The 27,399-nt window shown below is 37.2% G+C and overlaps 1 protein-coding gene across 2 annotated transcripts in view; it reads right to left on the bottom strand.

Moving 5' to 3' along the window:
* LOC135205750 (tyrosine-protein phosphatase 69D-like) overlaps nucleotides 1–27,399 on the bottom strand; it is a 472,711-nt gene that overhangs the window by 56,175 nt on the left and 389,137 nt on the right. For both annotated transcript variants that reach the window (XR_010312592.1, XM_064236870.1), the window contains exons 20-21: nucleotides 22,885–23,034; nucleotides 22,596–22,766 (exon numbers count right to left, since the gene is read on the bottom strand). Coding sequence is in view for 1 of the 2 variants with exons in the window: in XM_064236870.1 (XP_064092940.1) it covers nucleotides 22,596–22,766; nucleotides 22,885–23,034 (321 nt within the window). In the remaining variant the exon portion in view is untranslated. The remainder of the gene's footprint in view (nucleotides 1–22,595; nucleotides 22,767–22,884; nucleotides 23,035–27,399) is intronic.

Here is a 27,399-nt window from a genome sequence, read left to right as displayed (position 1 = left end):
CCATTTTAAAATTAGCTGTTATATAAAGTTTTATATATGGAAATGTGCGCAATTTCATGCACAATACAACTAAAAACTACCCATGGTTGTAGCTTTTATCAGTTTTGATATATTTTCATATAAATACCGATAATTGCCAAAATTTCAACCTTCGGCCAACTTTGACTCTACCGAAATGGTCGAAAAACGTAATTGTAAGCTAAAACGCTTATATTCTAGTAATATTCAAGCATTTACCTTCATTTTGCAACAAATTGGAAGTCTCTAGCACAATATTTCGATTTATGGTGAATTTATGAAAAAAATAACATTTTCTTTACGTCCGTGCGGTAACTTTTCCGAAAAAATCATATGTGTGATTGTGGTAAGGTTTGCACTATTTTAAATTAGCCGTTACATAAAGTTTTATATATGAAAATGTGCCCAATTTCATGTAGAATACAACAAAAAATAATTGAAGGTTGTAGCTTTTCTCATTTTTGAAATATTTGCATATAAATCATGATAAATAGAAAAAAAACCAAGTTCGGTCAACTTTGACTATACCGAAATGGTAGAAAAACGCAGTTGTAAGCTAAACCTCTTACAGTCTAGTCATACTCAGTCATTTATATTCATCTTGAAACAAATTCAAAGTCTCTAGCAAAATATTTAGATTTATGGTGAATTTAAAAAAAAATCTTTCCTTCCCTCCGCGCGCGGATTCTCCGCCACAAATCTCCGAAATGCGTATGTCCCTTTCTCGGAATATTTGAACCGTTTCATATTAGGCATTTCATAAAGTTTTATATATGAAAATGTGCACAATTTCATGTAGAATAAAACGAAAAATATTTGAAGGTTGTAGCTTTTCTTATTTTTGAAATAATTGCATATAAATAATATATATAAAAAAAAATTCGACATTCGGTCAACTTTAACTCGTCAGATAGGGTTGAAAACTGCAATTGTAAGCTAATACTCTTACAGTATAGTAATATTCAATCATTTGTCTTCATTTTGAAACAAATTGCAAGTCTCTATAACAATATTTCGATTTATGGTGAATTTTTGAAAAAAATATTTGTTTACGTCCGCGCGTTACGAATTCATGCATTATTTTGTGATAATATTTTCTCTGTGTTGCTTTTATCGTTTTACAATGTGTTTATACCAAAATGATTGCAATTTAGTGTACATTACAACGAAAAAAAAAAGTAACTTGTTACCTTTAACCGTTTTGCGCACAGCGCGATTTGAATACAATTATATATGAAATTTCATTTTTGCGCTATCATATATCGCATTATTTATATATGATAATGATAATTTTTTTCATTTCTGATGGTTGCATACTAAACTTCAGGCAATGACAGAAAAAAGGAGCCAAAAATGAACTCTTAATCTAGAAAACTAAGCGCGCTACGGGAGACAATTTTTTATTTACCGCTCCGGCGTAAGAGGGTTAAAACAAGATTGCCGATAACCGGAGGCTGTCTGTATATTGCCAATAAAATTTAAATTATATATGGACGACATATACTGCAAAATAATTGTTTTAATTACTAAATACTTTATACCAACTTTAAACTGCTGCCTACATTTGTTCAATAACCACAATGCACTTTCCACTTCTCAAATACTTATTTTTTTTATATGCTTGTCACTACAAAGCCTGAGCTGAAATGTAAGAACATGGTGAAACTCTGATGTCAATAGCAATATTCAATTGAGCGAATTCAAAATGAGGCCGCATTATTATGGTCAGATCTGTAATGTAACATCGCTCTGATATTCCGGGTGACAGTTTAAATCTTGATATAGACATAAAAAATTTCATTGTATTCTTGCATTTGGACCTCAGGCTTTATAAATAAAAGTATAAATATAAATATAAATATACATATATATACAGGAAGCCCGCAGTTACTGTCACTATAGGTTAGCGACGTTTCGGTTCTATGGCGCTTGTTAAATATATTCATAACTGGGTTTTACACTCTGTAGGGTTTATAGCGCCGTTGTCTGGTTATCAGTGGCTTAGGATAAGTGCTGAGACCACCTCATAAAATACAAAAATAACAAATATACATCTTTTCCTCTGCTCTTTTAAAAAGTTATCCTTTATTTTGCTTTATTCCATAATACTGTATGTAGTCTTGTATTACTACTTGTGTTATAAAATACAAAAAAACCGATCATGGTTTGCTTTGGAAAAATCATATGAGGGCGGAGGTAAGATTATTTCGCCGTATCTAACTCAATTCAGGGCGATTTTCTTGCATATACTTAGCATAAATTAATCTCCAGAAACTCTATTCATATGTGACAAGGTTATTTTTCATTATACGAAGTGTTTTTAAGTTGAAAATTTACTTAGTTATTTTTTTCATTAATAGATGGTGCTCTTGTCTGTTTATCAGTGTTTTGCCTAAGTGCGAGACAACCATAAAATACCAACATAACGAATACGCCTCTTCTCCTTGGCTCTTTTAAAAAGTTATGCTTTACTTCACTGTATCCAATAATACTGTATTAGTCTCATATTATTACGCATAGTGATATGAAATACAAAGCGATCTATGTTTTAGTTTGGAAAAATCAGCTGAGGGTAAAGGCAGGGTTATTTCGCCCTACTTGTAAATGGGGGAAAAAAAAAAAAAAAAAAAAAAAAAAAAAAAACAAAAAAAAAAAAAAAAAAAAAAAAAAAAAAAAAAAAAAAAAAAAAAAAAAAAAATTAATATAGTTTAACTTGTAAGACCCAGTAGACCGTCGAATACAAGTATAAACTAGATAATCAGTCAGTTCGAAGTACGAACATTTGTTTGACAAACGATACAAAATTTTCTTGAAATTTTTGTTAGAAAAATGGAAAATTCGACATAAGAAACGTTCGACAAACAAGTTACCACTGTACTATAATTTTTACAACAGTGTATGTATGTACGTAGTACATTACATATGTACAACCCAATAATTTTTTTCTATTTATTGCAGAAAAAATGTCCGATCCTGAATCTGAAATAATAAGTCTCCGATCCTGAACCTGAAATAATAGACTTATCTCCACCCTCTCCTGGTAAGGAATTAATATTAATCTTTTTATCTGTTTTAATGTACTATTCATACATACTTGTAAGTGCACAATTGTCTTATACATACTACTACTACATAATATACTGTAAAGTATATGAAGTATATACTTATGTAGTATTTACTGTGCATACTAATATATATTTATGTACTGTTGCATAACCTCATTTTTTTTATTATCATTCCAGGATTGGGCCACCACCTTCCAAGTCCTGATCTTGATGACCCTCCTCCAATGGAAGACCCACCAACCTCTTCAGCTGTATCTGGTAAGGAATTTTTTTTCATTTGTTTTATTGTTGTAACATATGTACTATACTACAATATATATACAGGCAGCCCTCAGTTAGCGGCAGGGGGTTCCGTTCCTGGCCGCTGACGCTAAGCAATTTTTGACGCTAAGCGATTTTAAAGTCTACAGGTGCAGCACACCTTCTTTCCGAGTACTAGCCCAGTTAACAGCGCCCTAGACCAGTCAAAAGGCGCTGTAATCCCGCAATGATGCAATAAGTAAAATTATATTTATGCAGTATAGTATTATAGAATTTACTGTACAGTACATTATAGTATTATATATACTGTAAAGTGTAAAAAGCCTACCTTTAATCCTTTGGGTGTCTACAGTATGTAAAGACATAATAAGGTTTTATACAGTGTACAGGTAGCTGCAGTATTCAAGTTACGATAACTCGTCTTACGATAATTTGATTTTATGAGAGACCAAATTACAATAGCCTAACTTTATCCCTTCTTCTAGTTAAATAAGTTCAAAAACAGCAAAAGAGAATGGTGAAACTATGGTTTTAACGTTTTACTCGTTGTGTAAACGTGTAGAGCCATGAACAACCGAACGAAAGACAACTTTTTTTTATCCAAGTACAACCGAATTGGATAACAACAACATCCCTTAGGCTTGTATTTCAATCATCGCACTATAGTAAACAATTACTGTAGTTGTTATAAATGATGTTATGTAGAATAGGACTGAGATATCTGAATGTAATAACATTATTTGCTATAGATCAAAGATCAATAGAGAGATATACTATTAAATTTAAACCTAGTTGTAGCTGAAGTTGAGAAAACTGTTCTAGCTGCTATGACCATTATCGTGCATCGGAAACAAGGATAAAACTCCTGTAAACTTATGCCATTAAACACAACTGTAGATAAAATTGAAATAAAACCATTTTTAATCAAAACTACTGTGCTTGAAAGAACATATTTTACTGCTGGTTTCACGCCAATAAAAGATAAATAACGTAAAGTTTGTATTACGATGAAATAAAGGAAAATTGTAAACGGAATCACTTAATTGTTTTTACTCAATAAACATCCCGCCAAGATAATCTGTTAATGAAAAAAAAAAAATTAGTTCACAATCACAATAAGACATATTCAAGTCTCATATAAGTCAAGTATCTAGATAGTATTCAATTATGCTAATTAGAAGCAAGAAAATTAGCTCAGAATTGCATTATATATGGAGAAACTAACTTGTATTTGCCATCAGCTGATTTCCAAACCAAAACACTGACTGCTATGTTAGTAGTTTTACGATACAATAATATGAGAATACAATATTATTGGATACAGTGAAGTAATGTATAACTTTTTAAAAAGATTTATGGAAAAGATGCATATTTACTTTTTCTTGGGCTTATCTTAATTTTCATCACTGTAGCAGTGGCATCTCAAGCTCATACAGTCGTACCTCAATATTTTGCTCGTGTAGCAAAGCAAAAAATCGACCGAGTTGCAGTTACATTTTGTTCTTCTATCCCATGGAAAAAACAAATTGCAGTGTTGCAAAATAGAATGTACTATACGTGAGTTTTGTCTTTTAAAATCAATTTATTCTACAATTTTAAATACAATTTATGTTATAAAAACATAATTCAATGATATAAATTAAAACTTTATTATTTGGGCACGACTGAACACCCTATTCTCTTCATTATGTGAAGAGCTGTTACAAAGACTTCAAATGGACATGAGTACTGCCACTGTATTACATTTATGTAAAAAAAAAAAAAAAACAAAAAAAAAAAAAAAATACCCGGTAATACATTTTTAATACACATTTTAAACATAAAAGCACAAAAATTTATAATACAAGCTAAAGTTTCATTAACAAAATGAGTTATAATTAGCTCCCAAATTAATAAAATATAACCACATGAAGTCTTTGTAAATGCATTTTTCGGAACAGCAGCGGACAAGAATGAACATGAAAAAACATCCTCTGATAATGCAGAGGGCATATACAAAAGCTACCTTAATTCGTATCATATTTATGTATAAAAATAAAAATACCCTATACATAATATATTTTCATACACAATTTAAACATAAAAGCAAAAACATTTATAAAATTAACACATCGATTGCTAAATTTGCACTTTTTTAACTCAATATTTTCAGAAGAGTGGCGGGCGGCGGCATAGAACAGCATCATGGGCATATAGTTTACCTTAATACCTATGTAATAACTCTCAATTAAAATTTTTAGCATCATTAGCATGACCTTTATGGTCTGTTTCTTTGTATGGTATTTTTACATTGCATGGAACCAGTGGTTATTCAGCAACGGGACCAACGGCTTTATGTGACTTCCGAACCACGTCAAGAGTGAGCTATCACCAGAAATACACCTCTCACCCCTCAGTGGAACGTCTGAGAATCGAACTCAAAGCCAACAAGGTGGCATGCCAACACCATACCAAAAACGCCACTGAGGCGCTAACGGTATTTTTACAAATGTATGTATTTGTTAGACATAGTGATGCACTGTTAACCAAAAACTGTGCCATAATAATACCTTAAAATACCTTATTTTTTAATTGATATGTTTGACGACAACCGTAAAACTGATTCTACGCTAAGTGATTGTGCTGCTAATCGTGGGCAGCCTGTACTACATATTGTGTACAATACTTCAGTGCTGTTGCATAACCTAATCTTTTTCATCATCATTCCAGGACTGAGCCACCACCTTCCAAGTCATGACCCTGATGACCCTCCTACAATGGAGGAAGACCAACCAGCCCTTCCAGCTGTACCTAGTAAGGAATTTTTGTTTATTTGTTTTATGGTTGTACATATGTGCTATACTAAATGTTCTATATATGTACACTATACATAAAGTACTACTGTATAATATATGTATATACTACGTACTACTGTGTACAATACTTCAGTGCTGTTGCATAACCTAATCTGTTTTATCATTCCAGGATTCAGCCACCACCTTAAAAGTCCTGACTCTGATGACCCTCCTCCAATGGAGGAAGACCCACCAGCCTCTCCACCTGTATCTTGTAACAAATTTTTTTTTCATTTGTTTTATTGTTGTACTGTCGGCCAAAAAACTCTTGGCAGAGTTTCATAATTTTTCGTTCACCTGCCTGACGCACGGATTATTCCCATATTTATCGATTTTTTCTTTTCAAAGATAGAAGAAATCATATGTAATGACGTTAAAAACAGTCACTGATATCTTTAGAAATGAAATTTTCATTATTAAAATGAGTATTTATTGTATACTTACCGAACAATTATAGAGCCGTGATTTCCACGAGCGGCAGGATACTAAATTCAAATTTAGCGCGTCGGCGTCGCCAACACTGGTGGTGATGACGTCATCTCCCTCCACTCGCGGGAGAACCAAGTACAACTGCCCAGGTGAATCCAATTCTTTCTGCCCGTCCGTCCACCTAAGGGGAGGAGGTGGGTATAATCATAATTGTTCGGTAAGTATACAATAAAACTTCATTTTAATAATGAAAATTTCATTTTTATTGTAGTGTCTTACCGAACAATTATAGAGCTGATTACACATTTATGGGAAGGTGGGATTCAGTGGACCACTAGTATTTTTAAATGGTTACATTTATTGCAATACCAGTAACACTCAAGGTGTCTGTTGTACCTTACCTTGTAAGAGAGCTACAGCAGACTGTTACTGCCTCTGGTCGGTGCTCTTCTTACTATTGTAGAGGAATTGGAATTTGCCCAAAGTTAGCCTCTACAGGAGTGGAATCCTTCCGTAGTTCAAGCGAGTCAAGGCTGACGACGGAGGATAGTAACAACAAAGATTGCCCTTGCCCGGGCTAAGACCAGAAAATTCAATCATACAAAACATTTGTCACCAACACCAGATTTAAAAAACAAAAACATATATACCCAACCATTGTAAAATCTGACCTAACAGACTGGTGAGTATCCCAGGTACTCAGTACCCCCAGCTTCCCTTGAACTCGACAACCTATTCAAGGTGAAAAGTTAGCATAGAGGTGACGACCCTGTGCCGTTTCTCCCAACACCATGCCAGAAACCGCCACCGGATCTAACTTTTTACAATTCTCGAAAACCGTTTCTATCTCTTTGAGATAATGACTCGCAAAACCGAATTCGATCTCCAGAACGTCCTCTGAAGAATCGAAGCTAAAGATAAATTCTTTCTGAATGCTAAAGAAGTTGCCACTGCTCTAACCTCGTGAGCTTTAACTCTCAGAACGGAAAGATTGTCGTTCTCGGACTGCGAGTGAGCTTCCCTGATAAGCTCTCTAATAAAAGAACGATATAGCATTCTTAGAAAGAGGACGAGAGGGATTTTGAACCGAGGTCCAGAGCTTAGAAGATTGTCCTCTGATACCCTTAGTGGCAAACAGATACTGCTTAATAGCCCTGACTGGACATAAGAGCCTTTCTTCCTCCTCATGTCAACCAAATCAGATAAGTTCCTTACCACAAAACTCCTCGGCCAAGGATTAGAAGGATTCTCATTTTTGGCTAGAAAAGGTCAAAGATACGAAAAATACAGCATTGCCTTGAGAGAAACCGACTCTTTTGTCTATAGCGTGCAATTCGTGACACGCTTAGCAGAAGCTAGTGCAATAAGAAAGAGTGCCTTCTTAGTCAAGTTCCTGAGTGAAGCCGACTTCAAAGGCTCAAACGGTGGCCCCATGAGGAACTTAAGCACCACATCTAAGTTCCAAGCCACTGTATCTTGCGGGAGCTTAGTGGTTTCGAAAGACCTAATGAGGTCCGACAGATCTGAATTGGAGGAAATATCCAAACCTCGATGTCGAAAAACCGAAGAGAGCATGGCTCTATATCCTCTGATCGTCGAAGGAGCCAGTTTCTTAGAGTTCCTAAGAAATAGAAGAAAATCTGCTATTTCTGTTAAAGAGGTCGCAGAAGTAGAGACTTTAGCACTTCTACACACTCTCTGAAGATTCTCCACTTCCCTTGATAGAGTTTGTTAGAAGACTCTCTCCTACAACGAGCGATAGCTTCTGCAGCTCTTCTTGAAAATCCTTTCGCTCTGACAAGATCTGGACAGTCTGAACCCTGTCAGAGCTAGAGCGGACAAGTTTTGGTGGAACCTCTTGAAGTGAGGTTGTTTGAGAAGCCACTTCTCTGGAGGAAGAAGTCTGGGGAAGTCTACTAACAACTGGAGAAGGTCCGGGAACCATCTTTCCTGGGCCAAAAGGGAGCGATTAACGTTAGCGTTACATTGCTGTGCGACATGAACTTGTTCAGCACCTCTCTTATTAGACCGAACGGAGGGAATGCATAAGCTTCCAGACACCCGACCAATCCAACAGCATTGCGTCCACCGACCAAGCTAGAGGATCTGGACTGGAGAACCAAAGAGAGGAAGACGGTTGTTCCTCGATGTCGCGAACAGGTCTATTGACGGTCAGTCCCCAAAGGCGCCAAAGTTTCTGACAAATCTTGTTGTCCAAAGTCCACTCCAGAGGTAACTCTTGCTGTTGACGACTTAACTCGTCCGCCAGGACGTTCATCTTTCCCGGAACAAATTCTGGGACTAGCTGAACCTTCGCTTCGTTTGACCACAGGAGGAGATCCTTGGCTACTTCGTACAGAGAGAAAGACCGAGTCCCCCCCTGTTTCCGCACGTACGAGAGAGCCGTGGAGTTGTCGGAATGCACTGCCACTACTCGGCCTTCTACTAAGCTCGAACTGTCTGAGCCCTAAGAAAATTGCTAACAGTTCCTTTACATTTATGTGGAACTTCTTCTCCTTCTCCGACCAAGCTCCTGAAGTCCGTTGATTTCCCAGTAGGGCTCCCCAACCTGTGTCCGATGCGTCGGAAAAGAACTGTAGGTTCGGGAGGATGGGTCGTAGATCTAACCCACTTCCAACCTTGCTCGAGAGAGCCACCACCTTAGGTCCTCTTTTATTTGATCTGTGACAGGAAAGGTAATCGAGTCTGGTTGTGTCTTCCTGCCCCAAGAGGCTCTCAGGAAAAACTGCAGAGGTCTCATGTGCAGTCTTCCCAACGTCACAAATTCTCCACTGACGTCAATTTGCCCAGGAGCCTCATCCACTGATTGGCAGAACTTACCTTTTTGTCCAAGAACTCCTGAACTGTCTCCAGACAGCCTTGAACCCTCTTCGGGGACAGAAAAGCCCGAAAAACTTGAGCATTCAGAATCATCCCCAAATAAAGGATGCTCTGAGATGGAACCAACTGGGACTTCTGTTTGTTGACCAGGAATTCCTAACTTTCTGGCAAGATCCAGAGTTGTTCCAAGGTCCTTCATGCACCGACTCTCTGATTCCGACCGGAGAAGCCAATCGTCCAGATAGAGGGAGATTCTTACTCCCTAATATGTGTAGCCAGCTTCCTATCGGGGATAGAACCCTGGTGAAAACTTGAGGAGCGGTCGCTAGTCCGAAGCAAAGCGCCCGAAACTGAAACACCTTGCCTTCGAACATGAACCTCAGGTACTTCCGAGATTCGCGATGTATCGGAATGTGAAAATAAGCGTCTTGCATGTCCAGAGAGACCATCCAATCCCCTGTCTGATGGACTCCAGAACCGACCGAGTGGTCTCCATATGAAATTTTGTTTTCTGGACATGCAAGTTCAAGGGCGCTCACATCCAAAACCGGCCTCCAGCCCCCTGATGACTTGGGAAACTACAAAAAGGCGATTGTAAAAAGCCTGGAGGAAAATCCCCTTCTATCTGTTCTATCGCTTCTTTGAGAACAAGCGCTTCCACTTCTGCGGCTAGCGCCAGAAATTTGTCTGAGCCCGGAGAGTATGCCTGGAATGGAATTGGCACAGGTGAGAGCGAGGGAGGTGAAACGAGAGGAATACGATAGCCGAACTTGAGTACTTGCACTACCCAGGCTTCTGCTCCTCTGTTTCCCATTCCTCCCAAAACAGAGCCAGCCTGGCTCCCACTGGTGCATGAAGAACCGAGCTTTCATTTGGAAGGTTGTTAACCTTGGCCGAGGCCTTAGACTGAGGTCGCAAATTCGATTTCGGCCGAAAGAAGCGCTTGGGTTTTCTCCCTCGAAAAAGGCGCTTGGGCCAGAGGAGAAACCGAAGGAACAGTCTCCACAGGAGCTTTAGGTCTCTTAGTAGACTGTGCCAGTAAATCCGAAGTAGATTTTTCTTATCTAGCGCAGACGAAATTGACACACTACATCGTCTGGAAAGAGGTTATCTTTCACAAAAAGGAGCAAACAAGAGAGCAGACTTCTGTTGGGACGTAACCCTTTTAGAAGCAAAAGGAGCACCAAAGTTGCCTTTTCTTAAGGGTACCAAAGGCGATGAGCGAAGCTAACTCATCACATCCATCCCTAATGGATTTGTCCGCACAGGACAGAACACCAATCCAATCCTCCGCTAACTCCTGGGAAGAGAAGGACAGTCTTCGATCTTGGCCGCTAAAGCGCCAATAGTCCAATCAAGGAAGCTAAAGACTTCCAAAAAGTTTAAATTGATTCTTTACAACGTGGTCCAACTCAGGCGCTGTAAAGAAAACTTTCGCTGCGGCGAAAGCAGATCTTCTAGAGGAGTCGATTAAACTGGAGAAGTCTCCCTGGGAGGAGGCAGAAACTCCCAGAGAAGGAGCTTCCCCAGTTACATAAAACCTATACCTCTTACGAAGCAACTTAGAGGGAGGGTAAGCAAAAAGAGCCTTCCCTAAGTCTCTTTTCATAGACATCCATTTCTCCGTCTCTTTCAACGAATGTCTAACCGCTTTAGATAGACCAAGTTTTGGGAGGAGAGGGTCTGAAGTTTTCCTCCTCATCAAAAAAGTCGAAGTTGGGGAGCGCGGGAGCCGCTTTCTCAAAAATAATCTGGATAAGATACCAGAAGAAATCTAAGGAGACGTGAATAACACGAGAGGTGATGTGAATCCTCCTCCTCTACTTCTTCTTCATTCTCCGATACCGCCGAAGAAGTAGACTGGAACTACAACCGGATCTGAAGGTTTCGAACCCACCCTTGGACTCATTCATCCAGTTGGTTAACATCTCTAACTGCTTGCGCAAAGGCGCCAGAGACGAATCAAAAACAGTTAACGTAGGCTTGGAAGAGCCTAATGTTCAGCAGGAGGCGGAAAAACTACTTGCGCCTCGCTCGGAGCCGCCGAAATTCGAGGCGAAACAGGCGCATCAGGCGTAACAGACGAAAAAGCGCCTAAAGAAACACCCTTAGAACTGCTAGCTACAGCGCTAAAAACCACAATCTCTACTAGTAGATGGAGCCGAAAAGGCACAGATTGAGGCGACGAACGAGCCGCTAACGGCCGCGGCGCAACCCTACTCTCAGGCTCCTTATACCGCTTGACTGGAGGAGCGAAGAATCGGCGCCTGAACGCCTCTTTAAGGGACGCGAAACCGGGCGAATCTCGCCAAGAGCGCCGCGCGACCGGAGACGAATCGCTTGAATCATTCGAAAAGCGTCTGACCGCAACACCTTTCCAACGCTTAACCGAGCCCTGTTGAGGCGCAACGGCTCAACAAGAGAGGCGCCTGTCTGTGGGCAAATCCCGATCGACTCCCTTGGACTTCCGGTATGTCTTCTCCCCGGTGCGGGGGAGCTGGACAGTGACCTTTGTCTAGGAGACGTGTCAGGACAGACAGACGCACCCTCAAACTACACTCTTACCTGAGGTCGCTTTCTCCAAAAAACGTCTTAACTGAATACCAAGTTGCAAAACCGTATTCGCTAGTACCGAAAATTTCTGATCTAACCTCGATTCCAGACTGGCATGGTGTCGGAAGAAACTACACGGGAAGCGGAGAAGTGGGGATTAGTAGGAGGAATAGGAGGGGTGTAGTTAAAGGAGACATAACAATTTGAGGAGAAACAGAAGGAACAGATGCATCGCAAGACGAAGCAGAGCTAAGTATACTTTCCTAAGCGCTGCTTTTCTAATTCTGTCTTAGCTAATTCTCCGAGTATGAACTAAAAAAACTTCCATGAGAATCAGTCCAATCACTACACTCGTTACATGTTCGATCTGCTGAACAAACCTGTCCCCTACACTTAACATTGTAGTGTGAGAATCATATTCTAACTTTGGATAATCTAGTTTTACATCCTGAGATGCAAAAAACCCTAACTCCCGACGGACTAGAATCCGACATGGCAACGCCTAAATAAAAAGCAAATAACAACAACGCCACAAAAAGAGTACTTTCACCAATCCGAAGATCAATTCCACCAGAAAAAAAAGCGAAGCAAAGTCATCAACCGCACCGACCACCGAGTTTCACCGGACGCCGGCAGGAAAAGAATGGATTCACCTGGGCAGTTGTACTTGGTTCTCCCGCGAGTGGAGGGAGATGCGTCATCACCACCAGTTGGCGACGCCGACGCGCTAAATTTGAATTTAGTATCCTGCCGCTGTGGAAATCACGGCTCTATAATTGTTCGGTAAGACACTACAATAAAACATTATGTTATGTTATTGTGTAAAACTATCTTCCATATAGCAGAATTGGACGGTGAACGAAACGAAGTGATAAAAAACGTCATATCACAACATAGATATATTTTACCAAATAGATAGGAGACACCTATCACTAGTAGTATCGCATAAACATAATCCTTAAATTATCATTTCAATATTAAGTTGAAGGTAAGTTGAAAACTAGTTTCCATTTGTTAAATTTTACAGAACAAAACATTGGAATCTCACAAAATGCTATCAAATTTAAAAGCAAAAAGAAAAAAAAAAAACTATCCTAATAGTGAACCAGGTGACCTCACTCTATTGCTTTTGATGTTATGTGCACGGGAATCTAATGTCAATGTGTCATTTATCGGTCTAAGAAACATCCCTCGATGAGCGGAGAGACAATTATTGCACTGCATTCGGTGCAAGATCCTGTTGTTAGAGATATCAAGAAAGCTTATAAGCCGGAGAGAATCATACATAGAAAATCAAATTGTTTAAAGAACGGCAAAACTTTAGAACATGGGGCCTAGAGGTGGAACACCTCGAACCACCACAAGAGAGCAAGACAATACAGTAGTGTAAATGTTTTTAATTGCTGAGCAACATTCATTTTTGGAATTTTGAATTTCTAGTGCTCGTCACGACATTGCTGAACAGGAATCATAACTGGTGTCTCTGATGAATACTTTAGATGGAGACGAAGAGATTTTCAATCTACACTTGAAATTTTTGATAGTTGTCTAATGATAAAGCAAACTTATCTTTGATGGATGAGAGATTCCGTGAGCTTACTCTTTTTGTTTTGTTTTTTTTTTTTTTTTTTTTTTTTTTTTTTTTTTTTTTTTTTTTTTTTTTTTATCGGTGGCCAGTGAATACCATTATAGAGAGGGAAAAACAGTTTCAATGATGCATGCATTTTTTTTCTTCAAAACCTAAAGAATACATTTTATTGGGAGATACTTTATAACATCGGCCTAATCCTTCCATCACTCCTATATGCCACCTCCGCTCTCTCCATCTCAAGGTTACTCGATCCGACGAACTCGTATCGCGTGAAAGGATCACTAATGATAACTGTTATTTTAAAAAATTCCCAAGGCCCCGCACCCGACACGGACGCCTTAAAGTGGATGTTTATAAAATATTTCTGTTCAAAAGAAAACTTTTCTTTCATTCCCCAAAATATGTGCATACACTCGTGTTTACACCCTGTAGTCGTCAAAGAGCAACCCTTGATACAGCGGTAGGTTTTTTACTTTGGAAAAAAAAAAAAATCATATGAAATAGACTTAACGAGAACGTCACCTTTCATATTTCTTATCCTTTCAGCTACTTTATAATGCTTATGGTATTAGGGTCTAGTATACATGTGAAACTAATTTGAATTAATTTCTATTAGAAGAAATGAATAGCTACAGAAAGATCAACCTAAGAAAGCTTTAATGAAAAAGTAAGTCTTTTCTTAATGCATTCGTCAGTTGACTCCCACAGCTTTCCAACGTGTCCAAATGAAAACAGGATGATATGCAAGGAATTCAATAAAAAATAAGGACTGAATAAGGTCTGAGTTAATTATGTTAAGCAATTATGAAAAAAGAAAAAATAAGAGAAAGGCGAACATGGCTAATAAAACAAGAATAACGGGAATAATCAAATAAAGCAGATTAACATAAATATATATATATATATATATAATATATATATATATATATATATATATATATATATATATATATATATATATATATGTGTGTGTGTGTGTGTGTGTGTGTATTGTCGATTTAAATATTCATTAATATTACGTATCCGATAGAGTATACTGCTGAAAATTAGACCTAGGCTAATCATGTGGGAAAATCAGAAGTCCAATTTAGGCCCACTAAATGTGTCATGCAAATTATTTTATTGATCAAAGGACAAAATTAGTTTAATTAAACATCGTTTTCAAGGAATGTTAACGCCGTAATGTATTATTTATCGGCTGTAGGAGACGAAATGACAACACCCCAGTGCAGTACGATACGTTGAGTCAAGACTTGAGCGGCAGCAAAGCCAACTTCAAAATCCTTCGGTATGCTGTCACGAAGCTAAAGTTGAGAATAAAATTAGAAATCGTGGACCCATAGGTATATATTTTCCTTACTTTGCAAAATAATTATCTTTAACACGTTGAATAAGTCTACTCAATTCTAATGTAATTTATTTCAAGTATAGCACCTTTGAAAGGAAATGTTATTTATTGTTAAGTAAATAATCTGGCAACTGCATATGGCAATATTTCCATAACGAACAATGAATTAAGAAACTACGCCAGTTCTTCGTTGGCCGTCTGTACATGCATATGTACTACTATACTGGTAAATGTTTTATATACACTATTATATTACATAAAGTACTATTGTACAATATATACTAGTACATACTACGTACTGTACTAATAGTATACAGGCAGTCCCCGGGTTACGTCGGGGGTTCCGTTCTTGAGACGCGTCTAAGCCGAAAATCGTCGTAAGCCGGAACATCGTAAAAAATCCTAAGAAACCTTACTTTTAATGCTTTGGGTGCATTGAAAACTTTGCAAACTGCATTCTTATTCCATTTTTCATAAAAAAAAACCTTCAAATATTTATTATTTTGCATTTTTGGTGTCATATTTCATCTGCCAGATGAGCGTTGTAGGCGGTGTAACCCTGGAACATGCGTCGTAACCCTGGAAATAATGTCTGATGAATATAATTGACAAGCGCCTTAAGGGGGCCGGCCGGCTAATGCCATTTTTTAAGGACAGGACTTTGATATTCATACCACTTAATAACGTGACTTGGGACATCTCCAAACCGCATATGATTTTCGCCTCTGACCTTCGGTTTTGTGATGCCAGGGCGATTTATCCCGAAAATAACCATTTTTCAAATTCTATCTCCTCCCTTGATATTTAATATTAAGACCTGGGATTACTACCATATATAGACCTGATGTAGACCTCCAATCGAATGGGGAGTTTTTTTTTCTAAAAGTCATTTTTTGGCTAGATATGAATTTTTCAATATGGTAAAAAAATAAACCCTATAAATCAGGAGAAAAAGATTTATAAAAAAAAGACGAAACAAAAATTGGAAAAAAGGGCTCTATTTGATTTTTCTATAATGTCTTTCTGAGTTATATACTAAATTCCAATGCTATAGCTTTAAAACTAAGTGAGAAGATAGATTTTGAAGGTCAATAAGTATAGTTTTGAGATACGGGCGTTCAAAGTTTTCCTTCGTATTTCTATTAAGACAATGTTAATAAATAATGATTATTATGAATGTATATTTTTTTTGTGTGTATTAATAAACCAAAACTATTTTATTCATCATAATTTAATCATAAATGATGATCCCTTTGCTCATATATCGTAGCCTGGGGCACTGCTTGAGGCAAGATGGGGCACTCCTTCCTACGCAATTCTCTCTCTCCCCTTCACTAACTCGGCTTATTACAGCGAATTTTCTTCTTCTGTATGTTAGCGAGATGTTTTCCTTGTACAGGCAGCCCACAGTTAACGGCGCAATCACTCAACGGCGAATCGGTTTTACGGCGGTCGTCAAAAATATTCATTAAAAAAATAAGGCCTTTTAAAGGTATCTTTACGGCACAAATTTCAGTTAACAGCGCCGCTAGCGCCGTTGTCTAACGAGTTCATACATTTGTAGAAATGCCGTTCAGACCATAAAGGTTATGCAAATTATATTAACAAATTTTATGGAGAGTTATTACGTAGGTATTAGGGTAAAATATATGCCTCTGACGCTGTTCTATGCCGAAAATATCGAGTTACATAAGTGCAAATTTAGCTATGGATGTGTCGATTCATAAATGTTCATGCTTTTGTTTAAAATGTGTATGAAAATGTATTACGTGAAAGGCATTTTTATTTCTGTACAGAAATATGATACAAGGCAGAAATTTTGAAACTGCCTTCACGTTATCAAATACGATATTTTTTCATGTTCTTTCTTGTAAGCCGCCGCCTGCCGCTCTTCCGAAAATATAGACTTAAAAAAAGTGCAAATTAGCGATCGATGTGTCGATTTTATAAATGTTTATGCTTTTATGTTTAAATGTGTATGAAAATGATATTCGAATAGGGTATTTTTATTTCTGTGCAGAAAATATGATAAAAAAAAAAGGCAGCTTTTGAAACTCCCCTTCAAGTTATCGACTATGATGTTTTTTTCAAGTTCGTTCTTGTATGCCGCCGTCTGCCGCTCTTCCAAAAATATAGAGTTAAAAAGAGTGCAAATTTAGCGATCGATGTGTCGATTTTTCAAATGTTTATGCTTTTATGTTTAAAATATGTATGAAAATATATTACGAAAAGGTATTTTTCATTTTTTGTACAGCAAATAAGATACAAATTAAGGCAGCTTTGTAACTACCGCTCCACGTTGTCAGGTGGGGATGGTTTGTTTTTCATGTTCGTTCTTGTCCGCCAGTTCCGAAAAATGCATTGTGTTATTTTATTAATTATGCATCTTTTCCATAAATCATTTAAAAAGTTATACATTATTTCACTGTATCCAAGAATATTGTATGTATTCTCATATTATTGTATTTTAAAATACTACGGCAAACTTAAGCCCATATTCCGCGGAGCGGCCAATGTTGTGGTTTGAAATCAGCTGATGAATATGAGTTTGTTTACCAAAACGCAATTCTGAGCGAATGCTCTTGCTTCTAATTAGCATAAACGAATATCTATATACTTGACTTATATGAGACAAAGTTATTTTTCCTTATACAGCGTGTTTTTAGGTGGAAATATTTATTGAATATGTCTCGTTGTGAATGTGAACTACTATTTTTTTCGTTAACAGATTACGTTGGCGGCATGTTTATTGCGTAAAAAATTACGTGATTCCGTTCGCAATAATCCTTTATATCATTGTAATACGAACTTTACGTTATTTGTAATACGAACTTTACGTTATTTATCTTATATCGGCGTGAAACCAACAGTAAAATGTGTTCTTTCAAGCACAGTAGTTTTGATTAAAATGATTTTATCCCAATTTTATCTACAGTTGTGTGTGATGGCAGACGTTTACTGCAGTTTTATCCTTGTTGCCGATGTACGATAATAGTCATTAGCAGCTTGAACAGTTTTCTCAGTTTCAGTTATAACTAGGTTTAAATTTAACGGTATATTTCCCGATTGATCTTTAATCTATATGATCTCTGATCTATAGGCGAATAAAGTTATTACATTAAAGAATATATTCAGTTCTATTCTATACATAACGCCATTTATAACAAATACGGCAATGTTGCACTATAGTACGATGATCGAAATACAAGCCAAACAGATGTTATCCAGTTCGGTTGTACTTAGAAAAAAAAAAAATAGTAGTTTCTCGTTTGGTTGTTCATGGCTGTACACGTTCACGCAACGAGTATAACGTTAAAACCATACTTTCATCATTCTCTTTTGCTGTTATTGAACTTATGTAACTAGAAGATGGATAAAGTTAGGCCATTGTAATTTGATCTCTCATAAAATCGAACTATCGTAAGACGTAACCTGAACACTACAGCTACCTGTACACTGCATAAACTTTATTATATCTTTACATACTCTAGACACCCACATGTACTGTACAGTAAATTCTATAGTACTATACTGCATAAATATAATTTTACTTATTGCGCCGTTGTGGGATTACGGCGCCTTTGACTGGTCTAGAGTTTCGAAAAAAGGTGTGCGGTGGCCGTAGGCTTTAAAATCGCCCAGCGTCGAAAATTGCTTGGCGTCGGTGGCCAGGAACGGAACCCCTGCCGCTAACCGAGGGCCGCCTGTATTTTCCTCTTTGGCATGATGAAATTCTTGCCGAAACAAAGATAAACAAACGTAAATGCAAGAGAATAGGTGAAACTCGAAGGTGTACTCTCTTTTTAAAAAGACAATTTAACATAAATCATGATTATTATGAATTTCATATTCCATTTTGGGTATTAAAAAACCAAACCTTTGTTATTTATCATAAATGAAGATCTCTTTGCTCAAAGATCATAGCCTGGGGCAGTGTGACGTGTGCTGTCAGGCAAGACGGGGCGTTACTACGCAACCCTCCCCTCTCTCTTCACTAACTACACGTATATTATGATATTCTGTAATAATACTCGAGCTATTTTTCTTCCTCTGTATGTTAGCGAGATGTATTCCTTGTCTCTTCCTCATTGGCATGATGAAATTCTTGCCGAAACATACATAAACATACGTAAAAACAAGCGAATGTCAGTGGTGAAATCAAACGTATAGACTACTTGAAGTTTGTGCTCGCACTGACGGTTGGACAAGTTGGTAGCTGACTGAAGTGAAGTCTCCCTTATCAACTCGGGGAATGTCTACAGATGCCATTTTTCCCAATTTCTTTGACAATAATTACCAAAATTTACGGTAATAGAAGAAATATTGCATTTTCTTGTATGGATCAATGTTTTAGGCTTATTGAGTTATGTTAACTAATTACCCTGTAACTACGAAGTACGAGGAATTTTAACGAAATATTTCGTATACGTATTCTCAATTGCCATATGAAGCTCCATGAATTTTTTCCATGACTGCATTTTTTGCCCTATACCACCATATATAGGGGTTCCGGCCGGCCCCCTTAACCTCGGAACGTCGTAACCTAGGGACTGCCTGTATATTTATGAACGGTATGCATACTACAATACTACAGTGCTGTTCCATAACCTAATCTTTTTCATCATCATTCCTGGATTGAGCCACCACCTTCCAAGTCCTGATCATCAGCCTCTCCAGTTAATACTAGTGTATCTGGTAAGGAATTTTTTTTTTTCATTTGTTTTACTAGTATTGTAGTAGTAAATATGTATACTACTAGTACACAAGTAAATTGTTTTACGTACATACTACATAGTAGTGCATAAATTGTTTTACTGTAGTATACAGTGGTCCCCCCGTATTCGCGGGGGATGCGTACCAGACCCCCCCACGAATAGTTGGAACCCCTATAGAAACGATGAAAACAGCCTATTTTGTTAGTTAAAAACTCAAGAACAACCAAGTTAAAATTTTTATACTTGGTTTTTTAATAGTTTTTCACAAAAAGTGCATTTTATGATGAAATTGATAAAAAACCCAGGAATTTCTGGATATTTCTCATAGAAAAATACCGCAAATAGGCGAATTTTCCACGAATAATGCTGGGAAACGTTCCAAAGAGAAATCAGCGAATGTGAGAGTCTGCGAATCCAGAGAACGCGAATATGGGGGACCACTGTATGTACTAGTACGTACTACGTATACTTCTATGTACATAGTGTACGTACTAGCACACAGTTACTCTGTATGTATGCACGTATTTCTGTATGTAGTATGTACTAGTACATATTACGTACTGTTTCATAAGCTAAATTTTTTTTTATACTGTCATTCTAGGTTTAAGCAGCATGTTTGATAATTCCTTTAATGAATCCTTTGAGGGTTTCAAGAACGATTCTAAAGGTACTACTGTACAGTAGTACGTAGTACATAGTAGTATAGTAGGCATATGGAATTCTTCAATTTATTTTTGTTCAAGTGGTTTTATAATAAATTGTTATAAATTTTAGAAATGTACACTACATACAGTAGTAGATGTGTACTGTACAGATTGTATCATTATTCCAGATCCAGAAGTTAACCCCTCCTCCCAGCCCAGCTCATCAATTTTTACATTACAGACTAATATGTGTAAAGAATTCATCGGTACTATAGACTGTAACTACATCAAGTGTACTGTACACATCTAATGTGCATCTCAACTCCAACAACTTGTCCCAGTGTTTCCAGTGGATATGTATATTAGTAGCTTAAAAAAAGAAAAAAAAGAAAAAGAAAAAAAAAACAAATAAGGACATAAATATTCAATTTTTAAAATCTGGTATAGTTTATGCTACATACTGTAAATATGTACGTAATACTATTTATGTTTACATGCTATACATGCTATGTTTAACAAAAATATTTTGTGTACTAGTAGTAGAGTATAAACTGTACAGTACTAATTTTAATATTTTCATTTCAGCAAACATGCACTTTGTATACTGTACAGAATTAATCAGCAACCTCGTAATAATGTATAGGCAGTCCCCGGGTTACGACGGTCTCGGCTTACGACGTTCCGAGGTTACGACGCTTTTCAATTATATTCATCAGAAATTATTTCCAGGGTTACGACGCATGTTCCAGGGTTACGACGCATGTTCCAGAGTTACGACTCCTACAAATGCTGATCTGGCAGATGAAATACGACACAAAAATGCAAAATAATCAATATTTAAAGTTTTTTTATGAAAAATGCAATAAGAATGCAGTTTACATGGTTTTGAATGCACCTAAAGCATTAAAAGTAATGTTTTCTTAGGATTTTTGACAATGTTCTGGCTTACGACGATTTTTGGCTTACGACGTGTCTCAAGAACGGAACCCCCGTCGTAACCCGGGGACTGCCTTACTACTAATGCACATCCCACAACCTATCCAACAGTGGATCTTTCAAAACCACTGAAATTAGGTATGTAAGGAATTCACTTTAATTTTTATAAATATACAGTGTATTACATACTATTGTTTCATAAAATCCTTTCCTTTAATATGTATAAGTTACATACAGGACTGTATGTAAACTGTGTATATACCATACTACATAATACAGTCAATTTTTACATTACAGATTCCCCTGGAAAATGGCTGCACCAAAAGTTTAGTTTATCCAGACCTTTGATCCTAATCAAAGGCTCTTCTGGGGCTGGACCAGGGGTTACGATGTGTGACAATTTCAAAACAACAAGTAAGAAAATATAGTAATATATTTACGTTTTCTTACTTTGTATAGTAGTAGTACTCATACATACAGTACGTTACTGTGTAGTAAATATGCTACGTACTATACTTTAATACTTACTGAATACTATATTATACTGTAGATATACTTTACAGTTCTAATGTTAAAATTTTCATTATATACAGACTAATACAGTATATGTTCCTACTTTACAGAATTCATCAGTAACGTAAGTACAAACTACTATAGTATGTACTGCTACATACAACAGGAGGATTACGTATACAGTACTAACGGCACTACTATACAATGTACAGTATAACATGGAATGAAGGTATGTACATATGTATTATAGAAGACACCCAAAGGATTACTTAAGGTAAGGATCTCATCATTTTACAGTATACAGTAGTATATTACACTGAACATATACTACTGAAGTAAATCCTATACTATGTGTATGTGTATGTATACTATGCAGTATACGTACTACAAGTTTTATTTATGGCACCAAAACACTTATGGTGCCATAAGTATGTTTTATGCCCGTAGACTTCCTTGTTTCGCTTATCAGTGCACCGCCCAGGACAGAACCCCTGCCAATAACCGGGACTACCTGTATTCATCTCAGCTACTTCAAAAACTGTGGGTTAGACACTAATATCTGTCATTTTCGGTTTTTTACATGTCGCCTTTCCCACCAGTTCTCACCGCCCCCTTCCTATTGGGGGCTGAACATGGAACAAAAGGGCATCAGGAGCATTACTATTCATCTCAGCTGCCTTGAAAACAATGGATATAACACAATATCTGTTGTTTCCCACAAACCATACTGAAACAAGGGATAATTGAAGATTTGCACGTTTTGTAGTTTTCAAACAATTACTTTAAAAACTAAACAATGTGCCTGACTTTTATAAGTCAACATTATAAAAATGCAGAAAGTACTAACCGTGACAAATGAGGCATTAATATATGTAGATGATGGTCTTGTAGGCAAGGGAGCCAAAATAACACGATTGGAATCATATGGTAAAACAAAATCATAACGATTTTTAGGTTTGTTTTCTTCACTTGTTGCGATAGCAAAGGCCTTCCGGTCTTCTACAACTTTACCCAACCGCTGTAAGAAAATCAGGAATTAAAACATGACCAATGTCTCATAAAAGTAGTAAATCTACACAATATATAAACATCTCAGTACTGCACAAAATATATAAAATAAAAACTATTGAACTCACCTCAAATTCCTTTTCCAAAGGAGACGAGTCTTCAAGACTATCATGGTATGTGTGATTACTGTGAGCCTCCTTCACCTGTGCTATACTTAACTCAGTATTTCCAAACTGAGAATACTCCATCAGTGCTCTATGTAGAAACACATACTGTTTCTGCAAATATATACACAATAATTGAGAAAACTTTAAACAATGTCCAATACAACATTGCAATAAATTCTTCTTTACCAATTCAGCCTAAATAATGAGCATTTCTGCTGTTTGGCATTACATACCTAGACTCACCTAGATATGACCAAAACCAGACATTATTAGTGTACTGTTATGTTCAATGTGTGTTTTTTAAGAGATGAATTTTTCAAATCTTTTGGGGGCATTTCTTGGCCAAAGCTTCATTTTTTATTGCTAATTATCTTACACATCCTTCTTGACCATGCTGCAAATGGGCAATTTTATTACTGTAACCAAATGCCTTTTTTGTGATACAGTACAAGAGAGACAAAAAACAGAAGTGCTGAAAATGTATTATATTGACAATTAAAACAAACCCTTATGCTTTATGGAAACTCCTGTTTCCTTCTTCAGAGCAAATGAAAGAAATACAATATGTAAACAGGCAGATCATCTCATGGAACAGGTGCCACCATGAATGACAAGACTTCTTGTTAAAAGATTATCTTCCCTGGGATTTGGGAGGTGGCACAGTAATACACTAACTGTCATTTATTATTACTGCTTTTGACAATTTAATAATTAATAATAATAATAATAATAATAATAATAATAATAATAATAATAATAATAATAATAAATTTTATTTCAGCTCAAGGCCATATAGTACAAGAAATATACAAAGTATAGCCGATAACATACACAATCTAGATACATGATAGAAAAAGATTATTCCGCAATATCCACACAGTTGCTGAAGTAGTATAAAAAGTAATAGTAATAATGGTAATAACGGTAATAACATTGATAATAGTAAAAACAATAAAAAGATTAAAAATTATAACAATTAGTGAACAAATAACATATAATTAAATTCCAGCTGGGGACCTCAGGTGGTTACAGTAGTCAGGTCCAGAATGCTAAATAAAAAAATTGAATGTAGCAAAACTCTATACTGATAACAATCACAGTAATTATGGAAAAAACAGAAAATACCAGTATTAACAATAATCGTAAAAATATAATAACAATCACATATTCTGCAGCTGATACTTTGCAAAATCAGAGATGAAGTCATTTAGGGAACAAACGCCTCATTTTCCCATCTTTCCCACAATTTAGATCATCTTCTTGCTTCACTCCTTAGGATGCTTTGTATGAACAAATTGCTGCTGTTTCTCACTCGGGTTATCAGACTAGACATTGTTACCCTTACAATGATTTTAAGTTGTCCAAGCGGTTTTCTGTGAACATCTGTGTGGCAGAGTGGTAGTGAGGAGTGTTTGTGAGGTGTATCAAAACGTCATTGTGCACAACAGTCATACGTCTCTTGGTCCCTCAGGTATCGTCCAAACACCCATAAGTAGTGTAGCAATATGAACGGAAGAGCAGCAGTTTCATGTCTTGGTGACAGAAGGCAAACCTCCTTGCAATCATGTTGCCAGTTGCACATATTTCATGACGCCTCTATTCTAGGTCTGCTGTATCTTTTAGGTCGTCCATGATAATGTGACCCAAGTACGGAAATTTGTGCATCCGATTGGGAGTGAGTTCAGTTTGACATTCAGGGCATCTGTGTACATATTAAACAGGTATGGTGAGAGAATGCCTCCTTGCCGAAGCCCGTTTAGGGAGCTGAAGGTGTACGACAATACTTTAACCCGTTTGGCACAGAATTGCTGTGGAGAACCAGCAATATAAAATGCCAATTAAATATAGAGGTGTGCCTCTTTTATGCAGCTTCAGGAAGAGCTTCAGGTAATTTACTGTCAAATGCTTTTCTCACATCTACAAAACATAGGAAAACAGGAGAGGCAGATGATAGGTAATAGTTCAGCAATTCTTTCAGTATGTAGATGCAGGTGTCAGTTGAGTGGTTTGCTTTACATCTGAACTGGTTGTCAGTGGTGTGTAGAAAGGGGATAAGTCTTACTAGAAGAACCGACTCAAATATCTTTGATGCCATCATTGTGATTACAATCGGCCGGTAGTTGCCAGGGTCAGCTGCATCCTTTAGCTTGTTTTTGGTTAATGGTATCAAGTGAACTAAGAGTAGGGAGTCAGGAAGAAACTGGTGAATTATGCACGCACTGAATAGGGCAACTCGCAAAATGTAAATTATCGGATGGCAGAATTTGAAAGGTTCTGCAGGAAGACCATTGCAGCCAGGCAATTAATTATTAGGTAGGCTGTTTATGGCATCGCTGATGTTACCTGGCATAATACAATCTGCGAAATGAAATTGAATGTTAACAGTAAGTAGGTTATCTACATCTCTCCAGGAGTCTTGATCGTTTATGCAATTCAGGATATTGCTGAAGTGATTGCCCCACATAATTGCGATAGCCTTTGTCACTGACTGCTTCTCCTACTCTCTGTGATAGCTTTTTAGTTTTGGGATTTAGAGACTGGATATCTTTCAAAAGATGAGGATAATCACTGGATTGTAAATTTCTAGTCATTGCATTGGCTCTAAGTTGTTTTTCATTTAATCTGCAATCTACAATGCTTAAAGGCTCTAAGTTGTTTTTCATTTAATCTGCAACCTACAATGCTTAAAGGCAAGTTTGAACTGCGCTCTCGCCTGTCTCATTGATAATACAGTGTCCTTCACTCAGGCTACCATTTTGCCTCCACAGTAAAAACATTTCTTGTGAATAGGTATACAGATCTTTAACCAAGTCATTCCATCCACGTATATTACGAGAGTTACCTTGACGAAATCTAAAGGTAACTGCTGGAAGCAGGCATAGCGGAAATTATGTTCAAATAGAATTCTTTCAGATCGCTCCTGTGGTTGGTCATTTCTACAATTTGTGTTAGTGCAAAGTAAGGCGTCTCCTGGTTGAGCTATTGACTGCAACCTGGTTTCTGTGGTCACCATAAAGAATCTGGCCTTCTGTTGGTCCACATTCGCACAATATGCTACAGTGGCATCACTTCCGTCGTGAAAGCATATACTCGACTATGGTATTCTGGGATACATTTTCCCAAATTCCTGCCATTTTCTCCAATGTAAGATGGCACTGTTGTATTTAAAATTCATCAAAACCAAAATGTATTATTTTGATATTAATCAATTTTCTTTTGGTACAAACCCAATATTTTATGATTGCCTTTCAATATATATGTATAAGCTTCTTTTCCTGACATGCCACAAAAGAAAAAACTCGGTAAAAACCAAATTTTTAAAGATATCTGTATTTTTCCTAGGTATACAAACCTTAGCCCTTCATATCTATAGTACCTTTCATGCATGAAAATGGACCCAGCCCATGCACGAAAGTAGGGGGAAGGATGCCCCTTCATCTTTCTTTCCCCATTGGATTTTCATCAAAGATATGCGCCACTGGTAGAAGCAGCCAGGAGGCACAAGATTTCCTTCAATTTGAAAGGTTTGGGTTTGTATACCTTGTAAAAATACCAATTACTCAAAAAATTTGGATGGAAGTACTATCAGAAAAGATGGTGTCTGGAAAGTGCCCTAATAAACTGACCAGAGGGATAAATGTACCTCTATGGCAATCCCTTGGCAATACTTGGTTATCCTGACATCCTTGTAGGGAGGCAATAACAACCACCTATACCAATGGGAGGGACTACATTGTTAAATCCTGAAGAACCCAGAACTCCTCTGAGGAGGAAGTACCATAGGTAAGTAGCTTCAAATCCCAGGTCTGAAACAGAAGGGTTTCGAGTCTTAGCCACAAACTCTGGAACAATGAGGACACTAATCTCCACTCTTCGGTATGACAAACAATGTAAGACAAGCCATGAGACCCCTGCTCTCTTGGCCAAGGCAAGGGCAAAAAGGAAAGCAACTTTCAGGGTCAAATTTCTGTCCAATGGTTGAGAAAAACGCTTCATTAGCCAAGATATTTCTGAAGTGGTGGAAAGGTCTACTTCCCAAAATTGGAAGACCTGGGCAAAGGTAGCCAGCCATATAACCTTTAATTGCAGTGACCAATAATTGCTGATGGAAAGAAAACCAAGCAAGTCTGCTACATGCTGGAAAGAGGAAATGGCTGGAGAGGGGCCCTGTCTATGACACAAATTGTAAAACATGGCCATCCCCTTTCCTTGGTAAGACATTTCCTGATGAGGGGCAAAGAAAGCCAGACATTTTCAATGTTCTTCAAGAAAAGCCTTACTTGTGCAAGAAATGCTGGATAACCTCCACCTGTCAGGCTAAAGTGATTGTACTGCTTCATGGTACCAGAAAAATGTGTAGTTGTACAAGAAGAGTGGGCCATTGGGGAGAACTCTCTTGGAAAGTCACTTGGAGAGACGACAGATCAGATTACCACTCTGAGTGAGGCCACCAGGGAACCACCATGGTCATGCAAA

The sequence above is a fragment of the Macrobrachium nipponense genome, chromosome 11 (genome assembly GCF_015104395.2).
Source record: "Macrobrachium nipponense isolate FS-2020 chromosome 11, ASM1510439v2, whole genome shotgun sequence".
NCBI classification, from domain to species: domain Eukaryota; kingdom Metazoa; phylum Arthropoda; class Malacostraca; order Decapoda; family Palaemonidae; genus Macrobrachium; species Macrobrachium nipponense.
This window is presented reverse-complemented; position numbering and strand designations above follow the sequence as displayed.